At 42.2% G+C, this 26,563-nt stretch overlaps 2 protein-coding genes across 12 annotated transcripts in view; one reads left to right on the forward strand and one right to left on the reverse strand.

Annotated features, from left to right (window-relative positions):
* The window catches only part of JAG1 (jagged canonical Notch ligand 1), a 35,751-nt gene extending 31,396 nt beyond the window's left edge, over positions 1-4,355 (forward strand). Inside the window, exons 23-26 of the mRNA XM_030235596.2 lie at positions 67-303; positions 639-770; positions 1,219-1,369; positions 1,690-4,355. Coding sequence (XP_030091456.1) covers positions 67-303; positions 639-770; positions 1,219-1,369; positions 1,690-2,147 — 978 coding nt within the window. The 3' untranslated portion in view covers positions 2,148-4,355. The remainder of the gene's footprint in view (positions 1-66; positions 304-638; positions 771-1,218; positions 1,370-1,689) is intronic.
* The window catches only part of SLX4IP (SLX4 interacting protein), an 84,962-nt gene that overhangs the window by 4,489 nt on the left and 53,910 nt on the right, over positions 1-26,563 (reverse strand). For 7 of the 11 annotated variants that reach the window (XM_050972867.1, XM_050972869.1, XM_050972868.1 and 4 more), the window contains 3 exons: positions 26,450-26,538; positions 13,952-14,061; positions 10,650-12,454 (listed from right to left, as the gene is read on the reverse strand). In XM_050972867.1, the coding sequence (XP_050828824.1) occupies positions 11,626-12,454; positions 13,952-14,061; positions 26,450-26,538 (1,028 nt within the window). In that variant the 3' untranslated portion in view covers positions 10,650-11,625. Of the gene's footprint in view, positions 1-4,452; positions 4,598-9,613; positions 9,753-10,649; positions 12,455-13,951; positions 14,062-26,449; positions 26,539-26,563 lie in introns of those variants that run through there. The other 4 variants (XM_050972872.1, XM_050972871.1, XR_007777271.1 and 1 more) reach the window with 3 other exon arrangements.

Consider the following 26,563-nt stretch of genomic DNA (forward strand, 5'->3'; position numbering starts at 1 on the left):
GGTTTGGCTTACACCACCTTCTGTCCCCTAGCCAGTGGATTCTCACCAGTATTCTTCCTCTCCTAGGTTTGGTGTGGCCCTCAGCCTTGTGTGCTGCATGGCAAGGGCCCCAGCGAGTGCCCCGCTGGCCACGCCTGTGTCCCTGTGCGGGACGACCACTGCTTCACCCGCCCGTGTGCCGCCGTGGGGGAGTGCTGGCCCTCCAACCAGCAGCCCGTGAGGACCAAGTGCAACTCAGACTCCTACTACCAGGACAACTGTGCCAACATCACCTTCACCTTTAACAAGGAAATGATGGCCCCGGTGAGTAACAGCAGCTCGCTGGGCTGTGGCACACACAGACTCATTCCCAGAGCATGGAATGATGTTTTCCATAGGGAAAACTTCAGCAAAAGCTGACTCTGCCTCATTAACAAAGAAAACAAAAAGCTGAGAAGGATTAATATAGCCTTGCAGCCTAAATGCTTTTGTGACTAGAGAAGAAAAAAAAAAGCTAGGTTGGAGGGAATTCCACCTCCTTTTCCCCTGAGAACTCTTACTTCAGGGCAACAAAAAAAAAATCCCAAACAAATCTTATATCTGTGTGTTCATGTGCATATGTATTTTAAAAAAGCCAACATCTTTTTTGTATCCTCCAGGGCCTTACCACAGAGCACGTTTGCAGTGAATTGAGGAATCTGAATATTCTGAAGAATGTTTCTGTTGAATATTCCCTCTATATTACCTGTGAGCCTTCCCACTTGGCAAATAATGAAATCCATGTTGCTATTGTAAGTATTCCTGGAATATTTTTAAATGTCTTAGTAGTTAATTGCTTGGATATGTGTGCAACATGTGGATTTCATAAAAATATTAATTCCTGGCTTTGTCAGCACTTCTTGTGGTTTAGTTTCTATCCTGATACCCTTTAAGAACAGGAAAGGAATTCTGGTTACACGTGTGTACCTGAAAGCTGCCGTCTGGGGGCAGCTGTAACAGGGGGAGTAAAACATTTCTGTGTTACACTTTTGCTTTTGGGGGGCTTTTGGTCTTTATAAGGAGGAGGACAAGAACTCAGAGTTGTTAGTTTTTGCCCACAGCAGGCCATTTTGCTTTGATTCTGTTTTGTTATAGATGAACGGTAGCAATGCCTTCACTGCCTGTGAAGGTTTATAAATAGCAAGTTCCCCCGTGCATCTGATGTGGTGCTTGGTGTTAACTCTGTGCCTCTTCCTGCAGTCTGCAGAAGACATCGGGGAGGATGAAAACCCCATCAAAGACATCACAGATAAGATCATCGACCTCGTCAGTAAGCGTGACGGGAACAACACGCTCATCGCCGCTGTGGCCGAAGTCAGGGTGCAGCGGCGGCCGGCCAAGAGCAAAACAGGTGAGCTGCTCCTTGGCCCCAGCTCCTGCAGCACCCCTGCCCAGGGCAGAGCCTTTCCTCCCTTTGGAGACTTCTAGCAAGTCCCTGTGCATCAGGAACAATGGGGAGGCTTTGCACACAAGGTCCTCTCGTTGCTAAAAACCCTAAAAAAACTTGCCAGAAGTTTGCTAAACTTGACAAAAGGGCTGCTACCCTTCCATGCTCCAGGTGGAGAAATGCGGGAAGTAACAAGGCGTAAGAACTGAGATTTGTTTTCTCTGAGACATCCCAAAGTGTCCCCTGTGGTCTGCACAGGACTAACTGTCTCCTGTTTCTTCCAGATTTCCTGGTGCCCTTGCTGAGCTCGGTGCTGACAGTAGCCTGGATCTGTTGCCTGGTCACCGTGTTTTACTGGTGCATCCGAAAGCGCCGAAAGCAGAGCAGCCACACCCACACGGCCTCTGACGACAACACCACCAACAACGTCAGGGAGCAGCTGAACCAGATCAAAAACCCCATTGAGAAACACGGAGCAAATACTGTCCCCATTAAAGACTACGAAAACAAAAACTCTAAAATCGCCAAAATAAGGACACACAACTCCGAGGTGGAGGAGGATGACATGGACAAGCACCAGCAGAAGGCCCGATTTGCCAAGCAGCCAGCCTACACTTTGGTAGACAGAGATGAAAAGCCCCCCAACAGCACCCCTACAAAACACCCAAACTGGACAAATAAACAGGACAACAGAGACTTGGAAAGTGCACAAAGCCTAAATCGGATGGAGTACATCGTATAGCAGACGGTGGGGTGCTGCCATGCAGGGCCTTTGAGTATCGTTATAAAGGCACTCAAGAGCTTGTAGTTCTTAAACTGTTGTGTAATATTTGAGTCTAAGGCTATTATTTACTTAGAATCCCTGTGTTAATTTAAGTTTGGACAAGCTGGCTTACACTGGCAATGATAGTTGCTGTGGTTGGCTGGAATACCAAGTGCTGCATTTCACATCTATGCAAAACTAGTCAAAAGTGCCCTCCTGTAAATTCAGCTGCAGCTGATCCATCACAGAAACGTTCCATAAGGTATTACATAGCCTTTTTACTCTTCCTTAGTGTTCATTTTTTTTTTCTGCCAGATGTTCCGATTTATACAGTTTCTTTAGAATAATGCATTTTATTTATATTTATTGAATTTGAGTTTTTTGTATATTGGTTTTATGGTGACGTACAACTAGTTCTGTATTTGAAAGTGCCTTTGCAGCTCGGAACCACAGCAACTATCAAAAATAAGTTTATTATTTATTTTTTTATTGTATTTTTGTTGGGGGCGGGTGGGGGGAAGTTGTCAGCAGTTGCTGGTAAATGAAGAATTTAAAGAGGAAAATGTGTCAAAAATAGAAGTTTGTATAGATATGTAAATAATTCTTTTTTTATTAATCACTGTGTATATTTGATTTATTAACTTAATAATCAAGAGCCTTAAAATATCATTCCTTTTTATTTATATGTATGTGTTTAGAGTTGAAGGTTTTTGATAGCATTGTAAGCTCGTGGCTTCTCTATTTTGAATTTATTTTCTTGTTACGTGTTGCCTATATGCCAAAACTAAGGTGTTCTAAAATAGTTTATTTTTAATAGGATGGGCTTTCATGCCTTGATGCTGGTTTTTGTACAATGTCAAACGTTTGAAACACCTTCCATAGTATCACTTTAAGACTATTTGTAAGTACTGACTGAGGCAGTTTAGAGAATTAGACTAGAGAATTTTTTTTGCTGCTTTAGACTTGAAAACCGAGTGACAGGCAGATAATCTGCTAAGAAGCAGTTTAAGGGAACAAAACGGAGCTATTACTTTATGTAGATGAAATGTGAGTGGTTGCATGTAATTAAAAATATCAAATTAGCGTGTGAAGTTGGAAACACAGCAATCTTATTTTGTAAATTCTAATTATTTTTTTCTCACCATGAATATGTAATACTGAACCACTTGTAGATTTGACTTTTTTTGTAATCTACTGCATTTAGGGAGTATTCTAATAAGCTAGTTGTTGAATACTTGAACAGTAGAATGTCCAGTAAGATCACTGTGTAGGTTTGCCATAGATTACACTGCCCGCCTTAACAAGTGAGGAAATCAAAGTGCTATTACGATGTTTAAGATCAAAAGGCTTATAAACATAGTCATCTCAGTGGTTAACCATTGAGATCATGAAGATACCTTGTATTGTGATATTAGTGTTATATGAAAATGCATCTTTGATGTGTTGTTCCTGGCAATAAATCTTGAAAAGTAATATTTATTAAATTTTTTGTATGAAAACATAAAAGAGCGTGGAGATTATTGAGCTTGGAGGCGCTCCCGGCCAGTCAGTTGTGCAAAAGCAGGGGCAGGTGCTGCTGCAGGTTTCCAGGACCTGCCCCTGCCTTTGGTGGAGTCAGTTTTTTGTTAGATGATTACACGTTCCCCTCTGGCTCCCGGTGGCACTGAGGAGGTTTGAAAGCAGCATGTCCCTTGTTCTCACTGCCTCTTGGCCAATGTCCCTCGGTACTCTGAGAGAGGGTGGTGTGGCTGCACCTGTGCAGCGAGTTTACCCTGCACGGGCCAATGAGCTGCCCCCAGATAGGAGCCAAATCTAAGTAGCTAGGCAAGATCCAAAGTGCTGACCTGGATGGGAAGGGATCCATAGATGATGCTGATTTCTAATGGGCAAAAAGCGCTTTGTAAAGCATAAAATAAACTCGGAAAGTATTCAACACGATGGCTTTGAATGCTGAACTAATGCTGCCCCTCCCACCTGTGGGCAGGGGCTGGCTGGCTCAGGGTCTGCTCTGGTTTTACCATGTTCTGATGAAGCTGCAAAACTGTTCTGCTAAGGGGCTACTGCAAAGCTGAAGGAATAATTACTGTGTAACAAGTTCATTGAAAAATAGTTAAACCAACCTGCTGCAAGGCTAGGCCTTTGCATCTGTATGTGTTTGTAATAATAAACAGGTATTTTATATACAGATTGCTGCGATATGAATACACTGAACGCTAACAAAACCTGAGAGTGAGAAATACTTTCTTCTGTACTTTTTTTACAGCTGTCAAAAAAAATTTGATAAAATCTAATTAGTCTTACTTTTTATTTTAAACTCACTTTAGAAGATTTCCGTCGTGGCTACTGTACTTTGGCTGGATGCTGCTTTTACTCTTCACACTCACACACCACACAGGGCAGGTACTGGAGCCTGTTTAGCTTACTGCCTCCTGAAGGAGAAGTCAACACCATTAGCTGCAGCTGACCACTTCAATAATTCCTCATCAAACAAATCCCACGAGTATTTGTTTCCCTTTGTTCCCTGACTTCTAAATCTGCAATAAAGCAAACACGTCATGTCCAAAAAAGCTACTTAAAGATAATGGAATCTTCCACCTGCCTCCAAAGGGCAAAGCTGGGCTATTCCCTGACTGCTTTCCTGTACTTTTAATGTTGAATTAACCATCTCCCTGCTGTCTACTGTTCACATGGGTCTCAAATTCAAGGATACAGAAACTTGAGCCCCTCTTCCAAAGGGCTCAAACATACCTGAATTTATAGGGATTTCTAAGAGTCTGCCTTCTATCAAGCAAAAAATAATTAAAATAGGGCATTTGCTATTTCTGGGAACAGTAGTTGTCAGGCTTCTTGAAAACCTACTGAGGCCATTTCTATTTACAGACTTAATCATTTAACCATGTGTACACGTAGTCACAAAGCTGTTTAGGTCTCTGAAGACTCAGTGAAAGCAAACCCTGGGTTCTTCAAGCTTCAAAACATGTCAAAGCCCTGAGCTCAGGGTTCATTTATTTACTTCCAGCCTTTCCTGTGCTCCATGCAGAGGTTTTGCTACTGAAGAGCTCCTCCACACACACCCTGCTTCTCCCCATGGATTTTCCTCACTTCATCACTATCCCACGGTGTTAGAAAATCAGAATCATGTAAGTTGTAGAGGGAGCAGTCAGAAAGTTCTACACAATTGCCATAATGGTATTTTTAATTAATCCTTCTATCTCTGTGCTAACTCCAAACTTACACTAGTGACTGTAACACAAGAACAGTCCCCCAAAGCCCAGATCCACCACTAGGCTGGGGCTGGTCCATGAAGTAGTTTCCGTTGCCACAAAAATAAATAGAAATGTGAACTTTAGGGCTTCCCTCAATACCAAGGCACATTTATTTTTGTGGAAATCATACTTTGCCAGGTCACACTTCTAGTACTCAGGGAAGATACATTCTGTTTTGTCAGGAGAAGTCTCCCACTGCTAGTGTAAGTTTGTTCTTTGTATCCTTCTTCATCTAAGCATTGACAAACGTGTGCTTCCTGAGCTGCCATTTAAGCATACAAGAAATGAAACTGAAATGAATTGAAATGGCTTCCCTTAGCACTCTGAGCTTTGCTCTACCTACAGCTAATTGAACCTGCTGAATCTAGGTTTGGTTCAGCCTGGCTGAACACGGCCACATCAAAGCCCTGCACCTCCGCATGGAAAGGGCCCATCTTACGTAGAGGTACCTGGGAAAGGTGCTGATGGTGCAGGTTACATCAGCCTTCACACAATACATTCATGTACTGGGAATGCCAGCCTTGGGAACGGCTCCCTCTGCAGTGCTGGCAGGAGCCAAGGGCAGCTGGGAGCACTGGGACCTGAAGCCCCTCAGGCCAGGGGAACGTGACCCAAGCTGGGGCCCAAACGTGGGACTGCATGTCCAGCCGTGCCCTGGTGAAACCATTCTGCCTTGCACAGGCACACTTCCTGTTCTCACACCAGCTGACACCTGCACAGCAAGAGTTAATGTTATTAATCAGCTTCCTGCCAAGCTGAGATGTACAGGGTTATGCTCCCTGCTGCTCCTTGAAGACTGCCTGCTTCTGCTCCTTATCTGCCAGCCTTCGGGCTGGATCCAGCCCTGCCTCCCAGCTATCCCAGGTCCAGGGTGCTGCCCTGCCATCTGGGGAGTCACAAGGCAGAGCCTTCATGCTTTTTAGGAGTGCCTGCCAAGATGAGAAGCTCTGACAAGGGAAGTACCAAATTCAGCCTTTTCCTCCCCAGAAGGTGGAAGTGATTGCGTAACCTCCCCATCCCCTCCTAACGGAAGCAAGACTATTTGAGCCTATTGAGGAATTTTTGGCTTCCTCTTTTTTCGGCATTGACAGCAATGGCCATGGTGGTTAGTTTGCTAGAGCCCACTGAGCTGGCTTGCCAAGTGATTTCTCCCAAGAGAGGGAAAACCCAGTGAAAAAGCTGTGCAAACTGAACTGCAGTTTCTGGGGCAGAGGAGGAGTGGGGTGCAGGCTCTGGATGGTTCAGTGGTGCTTCCCTGGCACCAGGCAGCAGCAGAGCCACGTGGGATCAGACGGCGTCAGACTGGAGTCCCAGCCCAGATCTGCCAGCGAGCACCTTCTGTGATGTGCAAATTGTTTCAGCCAGTTTCCCTACAGGGTGGAGAAATAAATCTCTATTCCTTTCATTCTAGCACTATGAGATCATATTAATATTAAAAAGGGGCATGCCCAGCTCTAGAATTAGAGCTCCAGATAGTTTTCTTTAAAGATCTGATGCATAAACAAAAAAGATAATTATTATGCCAGCAAGTAAGGCAATTATGGAGCTAGAGTACCAATTCCTACTGCTGTACTAAAAGATTTAACTTGGACAGAATGGGAGCAAATCACTAATCACTGAATTGTCCTTTACAAAAGGTACACTGTCAGCTCTCACAGGAGTAGATTCCCAGCTCTGGAATAATTTAAGTGGATAGTAAGGAAGGTAGGACAGCTGTGGCTAATTTTCTGACCGAATTCCAGGTTATGGCTGAAATGCCTCGTCACACTCCATCACTTCCACAACTATTAGGATTTCCCAGCATAAGGCAACACCAAACAACCAAAAAAGTCCCTACCTAAAAATGTCACCTTACTGCCACCTTGGAAAGGACGAGGTCATGCACTACCAGGCCAGATTTTAAACAATCTGGGGGAAACAGGTGGACAAAAGGACTCGTGTGAGCTGAGGAAAGAATTTGCTGCTCTGTAACCAGTTTGCTTTACCTTGGAAGCAGCTCTTCCCTCAGTGCTGCCCCAGCTATCAGAATAAGCACTTCCAGCTCCCTCCAGGTTCAGCTGGAGTGCTTTGATATCCTCTGATGAAAGGCTCCGTGTGTGGCTGTTCCCTCAGCCCACATCTTCTCCTTCACCCGGGTTACTGCCTGAGAGTTTATGTTTATTAAAGGAGAAAAAAGCACAAAGCAAAGAAGTGAGGAGTGCCTTTTATTAAAGCTAATTTCTGAGGCCAACCCACACTTCCCACTGCTGGCAAAAAGATTTAGAGTTACTGCCTCTGTTTGCCACAGCCTGTTTGAATAGAGAAGCTTTCCCTGGGTACTGATAAAGCCAAGTACTCCTAGCGTGCAATCTGGGAGAGTCTATACTTCACATCTTTCTTATTCCAAGTGCAAAGAGAAAAATATTTCCCCCTTTTTTTTTTCTTTAGGAAGAAAGCATTTTCTAGTCAATAGCCAATGAGATGATGATGTAAATGCCAATTACAACTCATCCAATGAAATCCACATGCTGAGCAGTGAGAGGGAAGGAAGTTCACACTGACCAAAGAAATGCCTTCAGAAGCTACTTAACAGCTCACTTGGTCAAAAACTTTTGTAGGAAGGGAGGTCTAGGTGCTTACCTGGCAGGTAAGCTTAGTACCCACAAGGTCTCGGGATACTTAAAACCTTCCTACCGACCACTACTGGGCAAGGGAGTTTTCACATGAGCTGCCTCCTCTTTATAAATGATTATGTAAAAGGCTGGTCTAGCTTTCGATATGTGTTTAACCATAGAAGTCCACTGAACAAATATTTTTAACTGCTTTGATGTAAAGAATAATGGAAACGATCATCTGCACACATTAGAAAGTATTTCACTAGGAAACAACTGCTTCATTATCAGCAAAAGCATAGACCAAATGAACCAGATGATTCATTAAAAATAATAACCCACCAAAGGTGGCTGGTTTAGGATAAAAAATGAACCAAAGGAATTGTTTCTGCGCTTCAATGGCAGCTTCAGAAGAGAACAGATAGTAAGTATTTTTCCCATTTACTGAAAGGTATGCTAGTGCTGCTCAGAAACAATTAGGTTCAAAGAAAGCCAAGACTTGCAAACTGCTAATTTTACTACAGCTCAGCATCTAGTTCCCTTTTTTCCCTCTAAACCTGATTTAGGAAATCAGATTTGTGGTTCTAGAGCATGTCAGATCACACCTTTGCCAGTCCTCTGGGTGCAGGTGGATGGGTGATAAAGAAAAAAGCAAAGTCTGAGAAGATGACCCTGGTCTTGAAGCAGAGAGAGGAGAGAGACATGGTCACAGCCTGTCCCAACAGCCCCAAAGCACCACCAGGTTTGCAAAAGACCAGCTGGTATAAAAGTCCTGCTGCACAGACAAAAGAAAGCACAGGTCTGAGCAGCAACACCTTCTAAACCCCAGACAAGACTGTGAATTCAAAGCCTTTTCCCTAAATAGCTGCATTTCTGAGAGGATCCAAGACATGACTTTTGATAGTAACGAAGCTCAAGAACACACAGCTCCAAAGAGCCTAGAACTTATCAAGACAGTAAAGGACAAAAGGAATGATGCCACTGTGGAGCTGAGAGAAAGCCCAGCTTTGTTCTGACTCTCCAGCCTCTAACACCCTCAATCACCTTTCATCTCTCACTGTTGCATGACCACTGCTTTGAAAGGGAGATGTTCCCAGGCATCAGAGAAGAGATAAAAACAGCATTTTAAGTAACATAACAAAATATCCTAAAGGAAAAATCAAGCGTTGTTACCTACACAGAGAACTGTTTAACCTACCTAAGCCCCCTCTAAATGCATGGCCTTCATTTGAAAGGGTGCAGGCAGGTGTGTTATTCAGTCAAGATTAAAACTAAATTGTAATTATAAGGTTAATACCAACATATATATATATATATATATATACACACACACACACACACATACTAACAGTGGTGATAAAAACTGGTGTGATAAAAACTGTGTGGTTGCCCTCTGGTTTCTGATACTTGAATTATCTATGCTAAGACGTTAATATAAACTATCAAATTATTCTAACTACTCTCATTTTTCTGATAAATGCTTAATTAAATATCCCTATACCTCTTTCAAGTCCATCAAAAAAGGGGCTTTTTACTCCCCTCCTGGCCCAGTATCTCCAGTGCATAAAAAAGCCAACAGCAAACATACCTCAGGCTCTTCTTCCTCCAAACCAGGTTCTTTGCAGCCTTGGTTTTGCTGGTACTGGGAAAGAGCTTTTAGCAGAGCCTGGAGCAGGGTAAGGATTTGCAACCTGACTGCAAAGTACTGAGAAACATCAACCAAAGAGCTGAAAAAAAAAAAAAAGAGAACATGTCCTCCAGACACATGCAGAATCTTCTTCATTCGCAGCAAAAGCAGAAATCACTTCCAGCAGGAGGAAGCTGTACAACCAGCAGTGTCCTGCTGGCAGCTGCAAAGCAGCTAACTCTCATCAGGACCTGGGTTTCACCACCAACTCTAATGCTCCTGGATGTGAATCATCTCCTTAACCTCAATGAGGAGGTCCACAGTCATAAGTAAATATCACTGAGATTTTTCTGAATTACTTCACACAAAATCATAGAGCACAGAATACGCTGAGCTGGAAGGGACTCACAAGGACCATCAAAGTCCAGCTCTTGGCCCTGCACAGGACACCCCAACAATCCCATCTGTTCATGGGAGCGTTGTACAAATGCTTCCTGAGCTCTGCCAGGCTTGGTGCAGTGACCACTTCTCTGGGGAGCTTGCTTAGTGCCCAACCAGGTTCTGGGTGGAAAACCTCTTCCTGATATCCAAGCTAAACCTGCCCTGACACAACTTCAGGCCATTCCCTCAGGTGCTGTCACTGTCACCACACAGAAGAGATCAGTGCCTGCCCCTCCTGCTCCCCTCACCAGGAAGCTGTAGCTGCAGGGAGGACTCCCCTCAGCCTCCTCTTCTCCAGGCTGAACAGACCCAGTGCTGCTCCTCACAGGGCTTCCCCTCAAGGCCTTCACCATCCTCGTGCACTCCTTTGGAAGTTCTCAAGCACATTTATATCTTTTTTCCATTCCAGTGCCCACAGCTGTGCCCAGCCCTCGAGGTCAGGGCCGAGTGGGACAGTCCCCTCCTGGGCCTGCTGCATGCCAGGGACATGGCTGACCCTCCTGCTGCCAGGGCACGGCTGCCTCGGGGGCTGTGCTCACACTGAGCTTGAGAACGATGAAAGAAAACAGCTTATACATTTATTCTACTCATTTTAAAAAGATAAGCATGAAATAAAACAGGTACATTTCCTTAGCCCATTAGCATTTCAATTTAAGAAGCAGTATGAACAAGCAATGTGAAATTAAAATTTATCTGAAAATAAGATTTAACTCTGGTATAACTTCCATGTGAAAATCAGCGTGTTGTCCTTGCGCACAAGCAAGGCCTCATTTTGAAACATGCATCCATAAAGATGTGTATACATCAAGTTTATATATGAACTTCACCCAAGAACAATGTTTGCACATCCAGGTGTAAATATCTAAGTCTAAATATATAAAAGTAACCTTTATCTTTCCCCAACACTGAATGCATGATGACTTTTTTCCACAACATGGGCTAGAATTAAATGTTCATATCAAAACTACACAAGCAGAAAATACAGTTATTTTGAAACCTCTCTGAAAAAGTGGGCCTCAAATCATCAGCTATTAATCCTGGTTAAAGACTTATTTGAAATAAACTTAATTTGCGTTATTGCTGTAAAGATCATGTGAGTAAACCACAAACTTTCTAATATAGAGAAAGGGTTAATTTTTTACTAAAATAAACTACATGCTCAGAAACAAGCAAGATACCAAATAACTGCAGCTGCTAACAGATCACACAAGGAGTTTTAACTTTTGCTATCAGCAGCTGATATGACTTTTTAATAGGACTGAATATGTATAAATCGAAAATTTTGCTTAGTAAATATTATATGAGATTTTTCTTTCTATAAATATGATGCTGACTTGTGCAATAATCATGACTAATTCCTAAAGACTTAAAATGATTACCTGTATTACAGTGCCAAATGACTAAGATCCTTAGTTAACTACATTTTCTTAATGTGTTCTCTAATTTTGATTTTGTATTTCTATTGTTTTCCATCCTTTTGAGTTGCTTCCTGCTCTTTGCTTAGGCACAGCCTTGGCTGAGTACCCATGCTATCAAGGCAGTAATTCATATTTTGACTTGTTAAGCCTTCGCAGTTTTAACTTCCCAAGACCGTTTTCCACCTCTTTTTTTCTTTTTTGGGAAAGCTTCTCTGAAGACATGGGGTGCAGCTCTGATGTTGGCACTGCAGGCAGCTCTTCAGGGGCTGTCCTTATCTCATTTTGGCTCGCCTGCACTCCACTGCTGCTCACAAGAAGAGACCAGGAGGGGTTTTTTCTCAAAGTCAACGACTTCTTGTCAACCAGAGTCTCTGTCACATCTTGCCTTGCAAACAACCTGTAATTAAGAGGTGTCTTCTCCTCCAGGAATGGACCCAAACAATTATCTTCACACTCACTCATTTCTGTATTGATGGAAGTTAAAGGAGTCCCTTCAGAGGACACTTTTGTGAAATGCTCCAACTTTTCCTGTGAAGCACAGGTCTCGAGCTGAGCCTGTGCTCTGGTCAGTCTCTGACTTTGTTTAGGAGCTGGCAGCGCTGACTCAGAGCAGCAAGGAGGGCTCTCACTGAGCAGCCTCGCCTCTGGCCACTGCAGAGAGTGAGCTTGGTGCTGGCTGCGAACCTCTTCTGGCTCTCTCTGACCAACATCCCTTCTCTGCTCCAGCACTGGAAGCGCCAGGCTGCTCTCAGCTGTGTTTGTGCAGTCCTTCAGCAGGCCTGGGCTCCTACGTTTCACAGCAGCCCGAGCACTGGGAGAAGTCTCACAGTCGCTCTTTCTGTTCTCTGTCTGCGAGTCTGCCCAGCCAAGATACACTTTCTTGGAGTCCTTGCTGATTTGAGGTTTGCTTGCACTACTTCTCCTTGGTTTTGTCCTCTTCACACTGCAATAAGAAGGAATTTTCGTTTTTAAATTAAAAAAGAACCTTTCCTGACTCCATTTACTGTTTTTCCAACTCTGAAACATCACTTGGGCCACCCTCTTTCTGAACATGGAAAAAATCCCTGTGTATCATCTTGACAAGCAGCAATGTTTGTCTAGTGTGGATAATATCAAGCGTTATCCATCTGATTTTCCACTGTGCTAGGGGAGAGCCCTATTTATTAATGACTAAGCTATGAAGGAGTGAGTTCACACTCTTTTCCAAGAGGCAGAACTGAATTCATTACAGATGTTAAAGGTCAACAGAGCAGAAGTATATTGAATTCCTTTCTGAACTGGCTAGATAAAATAGCGTTTCCTAAGTGCCTAAATGATTGCAAACCATTCCCATATATCCACATGCATAATGCATATCTACAAGAAGAGGGGGCAGGCAGGGAGAGCAGTGAGTGCGCCTCTGTGTGAGAGCTCCTAATCTCTATTTTAGAATGTTCCTCTGGAATTTTTCCCAGGACATTTCAAAGCATTGCTTTAAAGTTAACCACTACTCATCGAGTATCAAGCCCATTCATCTGGCAAGGACTTGGGTAATGCAAGTAGATGATATTCTGAAAGGAATTACACAGGAAAACGGGATCACAAGGGCCCTGACGGAGTGTCAGTACACAAACACTCCTCAGCAGCATGCTACCTATGGATCTGGATTTCACACAGCCCATAAGATGAGCTTTATGCCCAAGTGCTGAAGCTGCATTTAGAGTCTAAACACACAGTTGCCAGAGATGGCCCCAAGCTGAGACCACATTTTGCTGCCCCACTGCTGCCCAGCAGGTCCCAGGACAGCGCATCTAACTCCGCTCAAAGAGGGCTCATCCAAAACAGGTAGAGCTGGCATGCCTCCAAAGTTAATCTCACTGCTAAAGACAACACAGATGAGACAACAGTGGCAAAAAGAAAAGTTGCCAGGGTTCACAGCAAATCCCTGATTTCACAGGTGATTTGGGGCTGCTGGCATCTCCCACAGCTTGGGATGGAGTCCTGGTACCACATGGAGCAGTGACAAGTTCAGCTGATCAGCTCATTCTCCCCATCCACTCCACCAGGGATACTCTTTATTTGTGACTATTGATCCAGAGTTTCAAAATTAACAACAAAAAAAATTTGTGAAGTGTTTTTCACCCAATTCAAGCATCACATATTTATTTTGGCTCAGAGCTTCATTCAAGCAAAAACAGCCTGTTTTGACTCTGCCTAGTGCTATGTGTGACATCTACGTGGGTTGTAATAGCTTTTTCCATGCTGTAAAACACAACAATCATTTTATGTGCTTATCCACACTACAGTAGTAATCTATCAGTAATTTAAAACGTTCTTTTGTAAGACAGTTTATATTACTTAAAATTTTATATTATTTAAAATTTTATTTCATAAGCTAGATTTTACCAAACCAAATTTTACCAATTAGAAATTCAAAAGCTTATAAAGAATAGTGGCATACATTTTTCTCAGGATGTCTTGCTTTATTTGTTCACTCAGACTAATCTTAAGCTTCTTGTTCTCAGCAGATTCAGTAAAATATTCAGACGTCCCATTGGAAAGTTGTTCTTTCTGCTCCAAAAGAAAACACAGGTTTAAAGCATGACACATCAAACTATGATTATTCAACAGAAAGCTCAGAAATCTTCTAATACTAAGATTTACAGCTGTTCTTTATTATTTTGATCTGAGCAGTCTAAAAGAAACAATTATTGTTAATCTTTTAATATTTGGGAGTCTAGTCAGTTCCCCCCCCCTTGACTCCCAAGCAACATATTTCATATGCTAAAATACACCACAAACAAACAAGGCTGCAATGTAAAGGACGGAGCTTTCCAAACCATCTGAGGAAACTGTTGGCAAATATTTGACATCTTTGTGGCTTAAACTGTGACAAATGCCAGCAATCTCTCTTGCAGACAGGAGCATGCTTGTCAGTTTTTTTTCTGAAGAGACTGACTGGCGCAGTGGTCTATACACTTATTCTCAGAGGAATTCCCATATTTTCCATACTCACAAAAAACCGTACGCAGCGTTATTTGCTCACTAAACAAGGCAAGGGTTAAAACTTTTCATTCTAACATTTAAGCTCGCGGCTTGTAGTGGTTGGCTACTACAGGACACCAGGGGAATTCTTTCTGGTCTCAGCTAACAGCAGCACCATCCTTTTATATAATACGAGGTTGGGGCGAGCGGGAGGGAAGGAAAACGCTCTTTTTGTTCAGGCTGTGAGCACTTCCCTTCGCAATCCAACAATCTCAACCAGAGAAGGGCCCTTTGCTGATTTCACCATTAACTACCGCACACTCCAAAAAAGTATTATCGCTGAGGCTACAGAGGAGAGGGAAAAGAAGTGGTGAAGTCAAGGGGAGGAGAGGCTTTGTGCATCTCCTTGTCTTTGAGAGCACTTTTCTCCATCAGCCCCAACGATGCAGCCTCTGACAGGGCTCCCCAAATGCAGGGCAGCTCCAGCCCATTCCTTGGTGAGGCACTGGAGCCAGGTGGTGTGGAAGAACTGAGGGACACGGAGACGGCCAGCAGAGGCACAAGGCCACAGCCTGTACAGACCCCTGCCTGGAACACCCCTCAGGAACCTGGCGCTTAGGGGAGATTAAGCCCTGCTCATTTTTATTTCTGTTTTAGAGGAGAGGGCGGGGGGACCTCCATGCTTTTCCAGAAGAAATAGCCAGTGAAAACAGCTTTCTATTTTGCAAGCAGATGGAGGGTAGTCAGGCAAAGAAGTAAAGCCATTTTGGCACTTAAAAAAGCTACAGCTGTTCTAAGCCTTCCCTTCAGAGACAAGTTACACAAATGTGCACATTGAGCCATGCATGAAGGTCTGTCCACTCGTGGTGCAACGAGTGTGCTTACAGCAGGCAGAAAACACACAGAGCATACATGCAATGTGATCCCAGCCTCAGAAATCAAGCTTAACTAGTTCAATCTGAGGGATTAATTGCTGCTTCTATTCTTGCTGGAGGTAGATTCCCCTAATTTGACTAAATATATTTTCATACTTTGTAAGCTATTAAAGAAAGAAATACTACTAAGATACTCAAACCCTATGCTAATTTTAAGAGAAGGCAGAGACTGCAAAGTGTATAGAAACTGTTTTGATTTCCAGTAACACAACTTGGAGGCTGAAGGGTCTTGCACAATCACCCTGCATCAAAGCAGCTGGAGAGCACTCATTCTTGGCCAGAGAGCTGGAGCCCAGCTGAGTTCCTGCTGGGTGGAAACAGGTAAGGTTAATTCTGTTAAATCTTCTTCAGTCCCCAGTGTGCCAACCAGGCCAGGATCAGCAGCACACTCAGGCAACTCTTGTCACTGTGGTAAGCAAGGCATGGAAAGGAGCCCTTGGTACAAAATCCAGGGGAGGACTGGGGATAGTTCCTGTCCCCACGTACTCCCTACTGCAGATAAGCAATAAGCCCCAGCTCTGACTTGCCTCGGACTCCGGACTGGCAGGACTGGGATGGTCCTGCCAGGCTGAGAGGAGCAGACCCTGCAGAGAGGCCAGGATAACAACATCACAGCACTTGTGAGTTGTCAGGCTGGAGCTAATGGCCCCATGTTGCAGGGCTAGCACATTCCCTCACTGCGCTGCCATCGACCTTTTGTTTTGCTTTCAAATAACTTATCACACAAAGCAGTGACAGAAAGGGTTAAGGCATCAAAAAAAGTAAAAATCAAAATGATTTATATGTGAAACACTTCTGAACATGCCCTCTAAGTACAGTAGATTTTCCCCTCGGAACCACACCCTGTAAGTGCTGTATTTTGAGAGCTGAACAATTAACATAAGGCATATGAGTCAGGCTCTGAAAGACTCTGTGGGAACCAGAGAGCCTTTTGCTATTAGTAGTGATGTAAACTCCCTAAGGCTGGAGTAAGTCCACAAGAGAAGGCAGAGGGAGTCATAAATAACAACAGTGGGCACTCCATATACTACTAAGACACACAGCCATTATTGGTGATACTTCCTTTATTTTCTTTATTAGACTTAATAATTTTAGTTAATTAAAAAAAAAAAAAACCCACACCGTCTGTTTTGGGAATACTATTTATTTCCTATGGGAACTTCAGGACTTGCTAAAGAAAGAAAAAAAGCTAATCTGCTCTCATCCTGTCTAGTAATCCCAGATTCCTTTTAGGCAGTGAAATAATTAAAGAAAAATATTCCAGGCATAAAAGGGAGGACAGCAGAAGCAGACATCATATAAACAATGACACCATGACAGAGAAAAACGTCAAAGCACCGCCAGACTTGCGACTCGACTCTGAAAGAGCTGCAGGGAGTGGGATTGCTGCTAACAAATTAAAACCACATTTCTTGGCAAATTGTTAAAGACAGACATATTTACATTTGTATAGAGACTGGGTGGGCACAAAAGATTAAAATGCTTCTCTAGCCCTTGAACTGCCAAGTTGTATTAGAAATATGTGCTCTTAAAATCCCAGGGTAAGCTCAGTCCTCTTTGTCACTGAAACTGCAGAGAAGGGCCCACAGAAGTGAAGCTTGAAAAGTCTTACCAGCCTACCTGGCTCATGACACTGGCCTCCCCAAAACTGATTTCAAGGTCCTTAATACTTAGCCAAAGAGATGTCTGGGTGAAGAAAAATCTCTATCAAAACCTACAGAGAACTATCAGGCACACTGCTAGGCACAGAACATACTTCCTGTAAGGTTTAGCAAATTGAAGATTCCCTTTTTCTTTTTTCTGGCTATTTTACTCCACTTACTACACACTCAAGCTGAAGAAGAAACCCTGAGAACTGTAAAAATGGCATTCACTGCTGTCTCCATCTCTCTCCAGGACAGCTGAATTCAGCAGTACAGCACTAAATATCTGTTCAAGAACTACCCACGGATGGGCACTTGTGAGGAACCCTTACCCTGAAGAGGAACTCATTACCCTGAAGTGGAGTGAAAGCTCTGGCCTTTCCAGCATGACAATATACTCACACAAATACTCTTTTCTTCCAGCCTAATACTGGGTTGAAAGAAAATCTTCAAAGTGATCACTGCTGCCCCCCTTTCCTGCCTCTCTGGTGTCACGCTTGCTAGTTGTCTCTCCCTCTTCTCAGTGCCACCAGCTTATAAAGTAAGACTAAGAGATAATTATATTTCATGTCTGGTCCAGACCCCATGATACAAAACACAGTTTATAAAATGCATTTATCAATGTGGCTCATCAAAAATACTTAATAGAATACATCAGCGGGTTCAAGAAATCAATTTTTATATCATGGTGGCAAATGGGAAGGGACCATAAAGATAATAAAATAGGCAAAGCTATGAACCAACGTATTACCCCAGGTGCATACAACAAAACTAAAATTAGTGAAGTGAATAAGACAGAAACACTTCTTGAGGGGAGCTTTATGTAAGCTTGCAATTGGGTGATTTCTCTCAGTGCCATTCCAAGCTGTATCGTGAGCTCAACCATTAAAGATAACCTTTAGGTTTCAGAGGTGTCCTAACAGATGATGGGCAGATCAGAGAGGTCAGACAGGACTTCTGCCAATCTGATAAACAAAAAGGGCTCCTTAAAGCAAGTGAGGAGGCTTCTGAGGGAAGGATGAATCAGACATTACAATCTAACTGATAAAAAAGTGACAGAGACAGGACTTTGGGTCTCGTCTCCTGCCCTCTCCCAACCCACATGAAGGAAAAACTTCCCACAGTTTCAAGATGCAAATTTTTTTGCATTTCCAATGTAGTGATGCATCAGTCCTGGCAGTTCTACTTATGAACTCCAACCACATCATAAAACACTTGCAGAAGTTTTCCAAGTACAGAAATTGATATTATTCTCAACCTGAAATACAGTTCCTTGATCAGATTCGTGGAATATTGTTCTACATTTTAAAGCTGACTGTCCTGCTGTAAAAGTCAGTAAATTCCAGTAAAAACCATTAAGGTTACATTGGAATACTGGTGTTGCCTTTGAAATAAGTATTCTTAAGGAATGCTGGTGGTTTTCAATAACACTCCAATTTCAATCTTGAAAAGAATGTAACAAACAACCAGAGCAAACTGCATCTGTCCAGGAGGAGCAGCCTTCCCATGACCTAGCAGAGAAGGCAAAATCAAACTCCTGGATCAGCACAGTCTTCATCATCTACAACCAAAATTCCTTTGAATGTGACACCACAGATTTTCAGTTCTGCTCCTCAGGAGCCCCTATGGTCTGTACTATTTAGTCCAAACATTGCCCAATCCGTTACAAGCCCCTGTGATGCACATTCCACTTTCTCAAAACACAAGGTGTGAACCCAAGTTTCTCACTCAATACATAAGTCCTGGCAATTCCAAACATTCCAAAGGTCCCCCAGGCATCACCAGATTAGCTTAAAGCATATGACTTTTATCAGGAAAATGCCTTCTTCCTTTTGAAGTATTTGGTTCAGATTTTAACTGTATTTCATATACAGGAGGAATCCCAGACTCTTCTGAGTATAAGAAATTCAGAGCTCTCTAGATTTGCATTTGAACACCCAGTAAAGAAGAGAAAATAGAATAATTTCTGCTGTAAATGGCAGAGAACAAATGAAATGTGATTCTTCCTAAAACTTGGAGCTGCCTTTATAAAAAGGGGAGCCTTTTTAAAAATCAGACCTATGTGTAACACAGGCAGCCAATACCCCATCACTCTTTGTAAAGGCACAGAAGTGCTCCCAGAATAACTGATTTATTTACCTACTGAGCAGCACGTGACACAGGCTGTGTGCATTTGCTTGAAGGCAAGAACTGCTAAAATTAATGTTAAGTAATTGAGCTATTAATCATTCTGATTTTATAGACTGATGCTACAAGACTCAGATTCTATCTTCAGAGAAAGTGTCCACTGATAAGAAATGGAGGAGTAGACAACAGCTTTTCAAGCAAAATAACTTCTCTCAATGACACTAAAGAAAAACCTAGAGCATATTGACAGTGAATTTTTACCTTTTTAAAGGAAACCAATGTCTTTTAAGCATGCATCTTCAGCCAGCCATTTCCATCAATTTTTAGGTTCCCGACTCCAGTAATTATGAAAGAGCACATGCATGCAAGACACACATTTCATACTTGAAAGAGATTTTTATAAAATAAGGGAATAGCAATTTTCTGTGGTGCTTGACCCCTTTCTCCAGCTCACAAATCAAGAGAGAATAACTGAAGCAGGCCCTGCTGTAATCCTGTACTACAGCTTTTCACAGGCTGGCATGAGGATCCTCTATGTGCCTACCAAACCTCACAGGGTATGGGGTCAGCCACTGCAGATGTCCCTCAGCATCACCCAGCAGCAACACTGAAGCAAACTTTGCATTTGCCCAGACATGGCATGGGTTATATGACATAAGAGAATACTCCTTGGAGCACATGATGTGTACAGTGTGATTCAGATGTCCAACACTTGGATACGTACAGGAAAAAAATAAATCAATTTTAGGCTCTTTTGTTGTTTTTTTATACAATTGCAACATGCAGTAACATTCAGAGGAGATGTTGTAAAGAATAACTAATACTCTTGATCTCACTGGTTACACAAACCCAAAATACGCAAAACAATAGAATAGCACAGCTCAGGAAATAATTACTGTGCAACAGTTTAATGTTTTAGCTTGGCTTCCAAAACCAACACCAGTACCACCACCCTGAAAACCCCTGAGACCTCTGAGCCCACACTGGGGATCTGTCCCTCCAAATAATTTCAAATAATTACAAATTGTTCAAAAATCCAGCTATGAACTTTACCATCATATATTTCACTTTCCTGTTCAGTCAAGTTATGAACTTCCTATTAGTTCTAAGAGATTCCTGCTGAAGACTGAGGAACAGATTGCTCCTAAAAACAAGTTTTAAAAATCCTGTCAAATATGCTTTGCGCAACAGGAATATCAAGAATTATTATCAAAACCTTAAGTAAGTTAAACCTTTTCAAATCCTAGAGCCATCAAAATCTCACAGATGCAACACAGCTAAATAAAATCTTTGGCTCCCTGCACCTTTAATATGAGCCCTGCCAGCCTTCCCCTGCCCCTCTGCCAGGGGTGCCTGTCCTCTCCAAGCCTGCAGAGAGGAAAGAGCAGAGAATCAGGTGAAATCCACATGAAGCACCAGCACAGGCTGTGACAGCAACAGAGAGATGGGAGAGGAAAATGAGGGAGGTGAAAGGATGATGACAGATGATAATATCTTAAATAACCACAAGGCTTTGACAAATGGGATCTTGTGAACACTGCTAAATTGTGAGATTTAAATCAACTGGAGCACTCATAAAAAGCATCTACCAAAATGAGTAAAAGATTACTCAATTTGTCCCTACTTTTTGAGGATTGCTTCATATGGAAATCATTTTACAACCTTAATAATTTATACTGCTGCTATAGGACCATCTATATTTCTGCTCTGCTTCACCTGATTTTGCATAATGACACACACTTTTATTGAGGATGCATTACACTTACTTGTTGGCTTTAAGGCAATAAATATTACTTTTTATTTAATTCCATACATACTCTAATATTCTGTCTGCTTTTCAGATAAATAATGCCACAGACCAAATTTTTCCAATCAATTCCTTGCAGCAATATCTTGGCATTTTTCCAGCCATCACACAGTTAATTCACTCTGCAGTTTGCCTGAGCACAGCAATTGCTCTTTTCAGTAAAAATACTGTGCATTTATCAACAGATGATTCTCATTTACAGCCCTAGTGCCTCTCTGCCCAGCTCTGGGAGGTTTCTCTGAAATTCTCCAAAGCCTTCTCTGGTCTTGACTAATTGAAATAATTGTGTCAGTTTTCATTTCATCATTTGTCCACTTCTCTGGATAGTTAATGCAGCAGACAGCTGTGAGACATTTGCCATGCAGAAAATAAATCAGTTTGTAAGCTAAGAGAAGAAACTGCAACAAGTTTGGACAAATCTCACTGAGGCAATTCTCCCAGCATCACCGCTCTCAGGCCTCCTCCCTCCCCGTCTGCAGGAGCTCCTGCCCCACTCAGAGCTGGCAGAAGGGAGCATGCACACACACCCCCCAGCTGCTCCCACCCAGGGAAGCTCGGGGTGCACGAATCCACAGGACTGTGATGGCCAGGAAGATGAGATGCAGGCAGGCAGCCCTTCTGGCGAGCTGCTGCAGGAGCAGGGATCTCCAAGGAGAAGAGGCAGACAGCTGGCACAAGAGGGAAAACTGCAAAGCTGCTGCAGCTTTCTTTTTATGACTGAGTCAAAGACTTCAGGATCGTTCCTCTGAGATGCACTTTCTCAGGGACAGCAGCCTAATGACTGAAGCTAATTGAAAGCTACAGCAGCACTGAAAGGGAAGTCTCAGCCTTACCCAACGTCTGGTCCTGCCAAGGATCAACCCCGAAGGGATCTGGCTGAAAGTGAGCCACACAAACAACAAAAACACAAACCAAAACCACCCCTGGTTTTCAGAGGGGTCACTGAATGACCCTAGCACTGACAAACACTCAAAACAAGAATGCCAAGGGAAGTGAAGGCAGGAGGAGCACAGAACAGGAAGGATGAGTGAAAAATAGTGACAGAAGTTTGAGGCGTCCAAAGTGAAAACTCACCCAAGCAATTCTTTGCCTGTTCTGCTAATGTGGTTTTTGGATAAAGTTCACTAGTCTGCAGTTTCACCTCTCTACCTTTTTAAAAGAAGTAGTGAACCTGTCATATTTACCAACTACAGCATAATGTTTTTCTTTTGTTTACTATAATATCTGAAAATTCAGCACATTATTTAAAATCCCAGAAAACTAGATGTTATAAAATTCAAAAGGGACAGCGACATAAAAAAGCCAGCAACAAGACGAATATGACAAGAAATGTAACATTAACATGATGTGGATGTTACTTTCAAACTGAGGTAGCTTCAGCTGCTACCTCAAGGTTGCTTGAGCTCCATTCATCCAAATCCTGGCTGCATGCTCCTGCAACATTTTTTTTCCATGACAATTGGCAAGTGTGTGGGTACAGGATGAGTTGGTTCAGTGAACTGACTTGATGGAAAACTAATGCTCCAACAGAAAACAGAAAAACTCCACAAATAAATAAATTTTCTGCTAGATCAAGTCAATGAACTAATTCATTCTCAGCTGAAGAATCACTTGGTCCATTGTACCCAGAAAGGAAAGGAATATGTGGCTGGATGTAGAGGGGATGTGGAGTGACCTTTTCAGGAGCAGCCCACCATCACAGCAGCTTCACTGTAATATTTTATACGCATATATATATATATATATATATACACACACACACGCCAAAATTTGTGCTTAAAGTGTGAATTTTGCAATTCTATTTCACAGCATTTCCTTCTTCCCCTACCCAATTCCACATAAAGTCCTGTACTAATCTTTACAAATTGCTGCTATCTGAAGTTTTCATCCAACATTCCAATAGACACACTATTCCAGCAGCATACACTCCAGCAGGACAGCTCTGTTATTACAGCTAAGTTTCACCTTTGCACGAAAGAACCAGAAGCCTCTTCCCAGTACAAAACCCAAAGCAAGCCCTGTCACCAAGGCTCTTAGGAGTTTTAAGAATGAGAATTCTCTAATGCTCCTAAGAAGTATTACAATGACACAATTTATAAATCAGACATACATGAAGAAGATGAAATAGTTTTTTTCCCTGCTGGGGATTTAAAAAAGCACTGGGCACATCTCTTTTCTCCATGTGTAACTGTGAATGGGTTTTTTGGTTGGTTTGGTTTTTAAAGCACAATATTCTGCTGGAATAGAATCCTTATTTTGTCTAATATTCTCTAACTTAAAAAGGCTCAGTGGAAAACCCAAGACCTTTTTCATAAAGACGGGATCTTCTACTCCTCACTTTCTTTTCTGATTTACTCAAAAAGTAATTTCAAATTTCCACTTTAATACCATCTTTAGCTTAACCTCCTTCATGCTTTCCCTAGGAGTGCTTCCTCTCATAGATTCTGGTATAAAGCCAATGTGGTTATCAATGAATACTCCATTGTTTGCACATTTTCAAATGCCCATAAGCCTTCCACCCATTTCCATTTCCACTGTTTCCCCAGATAACCCATTTCCAATTTTCCATTTTAGCTCCCTACATAATAATAATCAAGAAAATGTCATCACTGACAATTGATGACTAATGTCTCCAGAGCTCTTATATATTTCCTTGGGTTTCCTCTTTCCTCAGTTCCCAAAACTGTCTTCTTTTTCAAGATAAAACGATTCAAGATTACAAACACAGTTTGGTAAAATAGGAAACAATGGTTTTATGTTTAAACTCAGCATTAATCACTCTGCCTATTCTTCCATCTTTTCCTTAAGACTTCCAATTTGCTTATGTAATTTCAATAACTTGCTGTATTGTTTCTCTACTAGAAATTTCCCTTCTTCCAAAATGCTATTACTGCCTGCAGCCTGAGTTTTAAACATAACCATGAACACACCCATTTATAAATACATCCTAGAAAATTACATATCGATAGATTTTCTCTGTTTTATTTCATCCCTGCTCCTTTGAGGCGCTCCCAAATATTTTATTAGTTTATGCTTAAAGCTAATTTGACAGAGACTGTCTAATCCACCCTAACCTTAGTCTTACATGAGGCATCACAGAAGGATTAAAATTGGTTCTCCCAGCAATGGATGCTGAGGTTTGTGCTTGTGAATATCTCAAAACCAATCTAATTATGATCTTTCCTAAGGTGCAGGACAAAGATTTCATTTCATAGCTACATCCCTTGAAATTGGTCGTTTAAGCACAGCCTATTTCAGAGATACACGAGCAGCCTAAAAGGCAGAGAAGAGGCAAAGAATGAAAGGCTGAAGACAGATGAAGAACCGGAGTTGTGGTCAGTGAAGGAAACATGCACCAGGCTGACATAAAGCTGGTTCCAAGTAGTGGGAAAGAGGAGCACTGAGCCTGATTTGTATTGACAGAGCTCAGGAATGAAAGCTTGATCCAGACCATAAACCAGCATAAAAACACAGTTTTAAAAAAACCATAATCACTAAGTCTTGACTAGGTCAATGACTGTCACAGCAACCCAGGAAAGTGACAAAGTCTCCATTAACGTATAGTTAACTGCATTTGTAAAACACAAACAGGCCCTCAAATCCAAGGGTGTAAGCTGATTAAAGGTTTGAAAGAGCTTGTATCCAGCCCTGTGGCATTATTCAAACCCAAACAACACAGAGAAGAAAACAAAACACAGCCTCGTTTTCAGCCCATGACAGAATCTGCAAAGTGTATCCACAGAAAGGTCTTCTGGGTGGTCTTTTGTAGGGCAGAGTTTAGAATTCCAGCCTTCTCACGGCTCAACTGCATGGAGAAAAGCAGGCACACACAAAGTGCAGATTCTCTGTCTTTCTTTTGGCCTGCCAAGAACTTGAAAAACTCTCAGTGGCAATCAAACACTCCCCCAGTTTGGCAAACTACTCAGCTGGAGTATATGACAAATCTGGTCCTAATGCGCATTAGGAGCCCTGGAACAACAAAACAGTCTGGAGTGGACCCTTGAAGTGGGAGTGGTAAGAATTAAACAGATGCTCCAGAACATTTGCTGAGGGTCTGCTCCCATCTTGCCAAGTTCTTCAAACCAGGGAAGATGCTGAGGGCTATCTTTCTCTTACTCCCTCCTACCAGCACACCACACTGCCCATCCCAGCCAGGGCTGTGCACACACATTTCACCTGTAAGCAAAGCAAACTCCTAAGACTTGATTGCTGATTAGGTTATTGGCTCACTAAGAGATGTTTTCTTTTTAAATATAAAAGTGTTTTTTAACTTACCTTTTAAACAACAAGGAGTTTCCACAGATCAAGACCCCATCTTGAAAATGCAAAGCTAAAGTCCCTAGCGTTGAATTTTTAAATTTGCCTTCTCCTTCCCACACAAAATCACAACAAAAACTATAGAAAACTTCTCAACTCACCAAATGAGGGAACTGGATATTTCATAAGAGTTACTTAAGCAATAAGAAACCCCATAATTATTTCTCAGTCAAAACGCAGAGATAGAATTTTCTCCTTCAAGCATTAAGTAGTTTTCAAGACAATACTGAAAAAGTAATAACTTTCCAAAGAGCAAAGTACTTCTAGAGCAGGGAGATCATTTTTTTCTGAGTGCCAAAAACATTTGCTTGATTCTTTGACACCTGAGGGAATGTACCAAGCTAGGAATCGAAACAAGAAAATCTGCATTTAGCATTACAAATACGAACACTCTGGCTGGTATTGGGAAAAAAAAGGAGTTGAATGAGTGAAAGAAAACACGTTTTTTCAAGGGTCAAATACACTTTAATACATGTAAGATCAACTCGTAAAATCCACCCAGACCTCGGGGTGTAATTGTGACCCTCAGTGAGAGCCACAGAGCGGCACCTGGGCCCGTGTGAGCACTCCTGAGACAGTCAGCACTTAACTCCAGGATAAAATCCAGAAGCCCTTGACCCTGAGGAAGCCTTCAGGATGAAATATTTAAGGAGAATTGCTTATGGTATTTAACCATACACCAGGGCCTTTTCCTCCACAAATGTCAGGGGATTTTTTCCCAGCAGGGCCAGCACTGATCCGCTTGAGTTGCTGTGCAGAACAAGTGCTAAGGAAACATACAAGAAACCCGTGGACATTACAAACAGCTACATTAGAATTTTAGAAAGCAAAATGCTACGAGGACAAAATATAAAGGGAAAAAAGATCCTTACATCAAGGTGCTAAAATTATACCCAGCTTTCTAAACACCTGGTCTCCAAGACTTATAAGGCTCAGAAAATGCTGAGCTTTCAAAATTCCCATTTCTGCCTGCTTTAGGCTCATTTCAGGATGCCCTTTTGAATACTTGGCCCAACTATTCATGTGACTTTCTGGTGCCAAGATGACAGTAACAAACACTTGAATAACTACATCAATATATATAAATCTTTGCTTCATTTCTATTAAAAATCCCCCAAAAATTTATAGAACAGTTTTGTACCTACCAATCCACCATTGTCACATGTCACATCACTTGGATCAAAGTCAAGTTTACTGACACAAACGATAAATTTCTCTGGAAACACACGGAGCTCTACACAAAAAGAATTGAAAAGAGG

Source organism: Serinus canaria, chromosome 3, assembly GCF_022539315.1.
Source record: "Serinus canaria isolate serCan28SL12 chromosome 3, serCan2020, whole genome shotgun sequence".
NCBI classification, from domain to species: Eukaryota; Metazoa; Chordata; class Aves; order Passeriformes; family Fringillidae; genus Serinus; species Serinus canaria.